The sequence below is a fragment of the Populus alba genome, chromosome 18 (genome assembly GCF_005239225.2).
Source record: "Populus alba chromosome 18, ASM523922v2, whole genome shotgun sequence".
Classification (NCBI taxonomy): domain Eukaryota; kingdom Viridiplantae; phylum Streptophyta; class Magnoliopsida; order Malpighiales; family Salicaceae; genus Populus; species Populus alba.
The window spans coordinates 252821-256741 of NC_133301.1; the positions used below are offsets into that span (position 1 = coordinate 252821).

At 37.3% G+C, this 3921-nt stretch overlaps 1 protein-coding gene across 1 annotated transcript; it reads right to left on the reverse strand.

Annotated features, from left to right (window-relative positions):
- Positions 1–242: 242 nt before the first annotated feature.
- LOC118059498 (putative disease resistance protein RGA3) lies at positions 243–3921 on the reverse strand. The gene is made up of 3 exons (XM_073406227.1): positions 908–3921; positions 712–795; positions 243–476 (listed from the first exon to the last, which is right to left on the reverse strand). The coding sequence occupies exon 1, from the start codon at positions 3784–3786 to the stop codon at positions 928–930; it is 2859 nt and encodes a 952-aa protein (XP_073262328.1). The 5' UTR covers positions 3787–3921; the 3' UTR covers positions 243–476; positions 712–795; positions 908–927.

Here is a 3921-nt window from a genome sequence, read left to right on the forward strand (position 1 = left end):
ATGAAAGCATTGAGTAACTCTGGTGTATATACAATGTTGATTGAAAGGCTCAAAACATGCTTATGTTTTAAGAGATGATTCTCTTAATTTCAACAATTGGCTATTAAAAAGCAGCATCTGCTTCTTAAGTAAAGTTTTTATTGCAGTGAAAGCATGGAAAAAAAACAAAAATAGCAGAACAGCAGAGAAGGGAAAGGAGACGATAATTTTACGTGGAAAACCCTCTCAAAATGAGGGGAAAAACCACGGGACAATCACAGAAACACTATTATTAATTTAAACATTAAGGTAACAACTTTGTTGTTTTTTTTTTTTTTTAATGTACAGATAATATTCAAGCTATTATAAGAGACAGAAAACGAGCAACAATAAGAAGTAAAATAAAAAGAAGCAAAGTCAGGAACAATACAATTAATTAATTAAAGGATACACATCTTCTCCTCCGATGGATTTCCTTTCCCCATATTGTTAGGCGCCTGCATGGCAACACGAAAAATGATTATATAATTGAAACTGATGGATCATACTCTTAATTCAAAGCTATTATTCATTTTAATTCAAGCTTTTTTTTATTAAATTAAGTATACACTAAAATCACACGTTTTTATTAGCTGAAGATATCTACTTCATTGATATATACTAAAATAGGCAAAATTCAATAGGAACACACACAAAAATAAATAAATAAATAAAATAGTTGTCATAAGTTACCTGCAGTCGATCTTCTTTGAATTCCATAGAAGAAGGAATTCATAGGACTGCCAATTAAGAGGAGAAACGAAGTAGAAGAGTTTCCTAAAATTATACATAAAAGTGCAACTCTTTTCTATTAATAAATAAATAGATAAAAAAAAAAAAATGAAGTCAGATTTAATAAATAGGTTTACCTTGTAAAAGAACATATTACCTAAACTGTGGGTATTGCAGTCATAACACCATTGAAATAACAATATGATGAGAGGTGTTGCGAGGGATACGTAGACTTTCGCAGTTATCGGCATGCAGGCGCCGAAAAGTTGTTGACTGGAGCACGTAATCCGGAACTGCTTTCAGTTTTGGGCACCCCACAAGTTCCAAGTAACGAAGAGATGGCATTATGATTGAATTGAAGATGTTTGTTTTATCTTCATTTCCACCTCGTCCTTCCCACTCTTCCCAATTTTTCATATCTATAAAGGTAAGACTTTTCAACTTGGGGAATGCAATAATAGTATTTGACGGTGATGGTGATGGTGCCATTTCTCCGTTTCTAATGTTACAATCATCATCATCATCAACTTTCATTCCCAAAAATTCATGCCCCACCTTTTTTATGCATTCCATCTCTTCTACAGTTAATTTTTCAAGTGATTGCAACTTCCCTAAAGGAGGCAGATTCTCAATCTTCCCCCACTTAAAGAGTCTAACAACCTTTATTTTATTAATCCAACTAGGGAACACTCGGATGATTCCTTGGTAGCAACCTATTGCCAATGAATCAACGTTTGGATTTGGTTCTAAGGCTTCAAGGACTTCAACATCGCGAATTATCCTCCTATCTGTCCTAGAATCAAACCATAAATCTAACCTAGTGAGGTGTTTCTTCCTCTTAAATTCTGCTCTCTTAACCTCATTTGGATCTTTCACATCTCCCAACCAACTTATCGTAAGAGATCCTTGAAGGTGGTTCAAGTTTCTCAAATCCTCAATATTAGACACTTCACCACTACCACTCACATGGAACTCATCCAATTCCCGAAGAGAACTTAACCCCTCAAATCCTCTCATCTTTACAAACCACGAATCATGCCTATAAATAAAAACTTTGAGATGTCTTAATTTGACTAGTCTTCCTATGTTATCAGGCAGCCTTTCAAGTTTCTGACAAAAGGAGACATCTAAAGTTAGCATGTTATACAATTCACACATCTCTTCAGGTAACTCCCTGATCTCATTTTCAGACAAGTCAACATGCCTCAGGTGTATCAACTTTCCTATGTTGGATGGGACTTCTTCTATTCCACAACCTGACAACCTCAGTGTTCTTAGACAACTCAAATTAGCGATTAAGTTAGGTAAGGCTGCATTCATCGATGAAGGACGACCATCAACAATCAGACTGCGAAGCTTTTTGAACTTATGAATGGTTGCAGGAAATGATGAGTAGGTATTATAATTTCCAAACACTACCATGGTGTGTCGAGCATCTCTAGAAAAAGAGTCTATATTTGACTCTACCGCACCATCCATATCTACACTAAAACATTCATTTTTTGTCAAGTTTTGTGCAAAATCATGCACCATGTCATGCATCTTACATGCATAAATGCTACCATCACCCGCTTCTTTCTTAAAATCTTGAAAGAAAGAGCGAGCAGCTAAAGCTTCGAAGCACTCATGACCCATTACTTCCATCTCTTTATTCTGCATTTCCCGAAGGAAACCTTGTGCCATCCACAGTTTGATCAAAGTATCCCTCTGAAATCTGAAGTCTTTTGGAAAGACTGCACAATATGAGAAACAACGTCTCATATCAAAGGGTAGGTCATGGTAGCTCAACTGTAAAGAAGCCAAAATTTTGCTTTCAGCTTCTTCAGTCTCCCAGACATGGCTGTTCAAGACACTTTGCCACTCTGCTCTGCTTCTTTTGAAGCGTAAAAGACTTCCTAGACTCTTTGCAGCAAGAGGCAAGCCCTTACACTTTGCTGCAATTTCTCTACCAATATCTTCCAAATTTTCTCTCTCTCTACTGTTTTTTTCAAAATATGCAAACTGACTGAATAATGACCAACATTCATCTGTAGAGAGAAGTCCTAGTTCTAAAATGTCAACGGATGAGGAGCCCATGCAATTTGCAACTTTCCTCTTACGTGTGGTCACCAAAATTCTACTTCCAGGCAAGCAACCACACTTAAGGGAGATTTTCAGTTGCTCCCACTTTGAGGAATCCTCATTCCACACATCATCTAGGACAAGCAAGAATTTCATATCCCTAAATAATTTTTGTATGTCCTCCAACAAAGTCTGCAATTCGATTGCATCTGAGGCAGAAACCTTAAAGGCTTCAAGGATTGCCTTGGCAATCCTTATCTCATCAAAGGGATCTGATACACAAACCCATATTCTCTTCTTAAAATGGGTAGCCACCTTATGATCATTATAAACTAGTTGAGCAAGGGTTGTCTTTCCTATCCCTCCCATCCCTACTAGAGAGATTGTACGGAGGGCTGGTCCTTGACTACTCTGACTCAACAACATATTCATCACCCTATCTTTATCCTTTTCTCTACCTTTAGTTTCTGTTGCATCTATAACAGAAGTGGTTTTTTGATATTCAAGCTGTTTAATTCCTACTTCAGATGATTTGAAGTGGAATCTATCTTTCTCAATCACAATGCCATCTATTCTTTCATTTAGTTCTTTTATCTTATGAGCAATATCACGACGCAAACCAACTTCTCTGAAACAAAGGCAAGAGAAGATCATGGAGCATACCTTCCTAGCAGTCTTGCGGGGATGCTCATTTACCTTCATTTGTGATTTTGCAATTGCCGTGCCCCACTCATCCAGAACATCATCCATATCATAAGATACGCCTTTGAGTTGATCTATCCAACGTTGGATGGAGCCATCCTTCAACTGTCTTTCCTCTGCATCGGCAAGCACAGCTTGGATGGCCTGGAAATTGCTGGTAAGCTTTTTAACCTCGTTCTTGACACCAACAACGAGCCTCACTTCCTGTTGCACCTCTTGAGCAAACATTAAGCTCAGCTGCTCCATGACTACAGAAACAAGAGCATCAGCCATACTATGCAGAACTAAGGAATGCTTGAGAGGGGATAAAATTGAAATAAAAGGATTATAAATTTAGGAATGTGCAATATAGGGAGTAATTAATTGATTGGTTGAGAAAAGAGGAGAAATGAAAAGGGCATGCAAAGA

Bases quoted from the DNA above. Each gene is read 5' to 3' on its own strand.
- LOC118059498 (XM_073406227.1), bottom strand. From the start codon at position 3,786: ATGGCTGATGCTCTTGTTTCTGTAGTCATGGAGCAGCTGAGCTTAATG.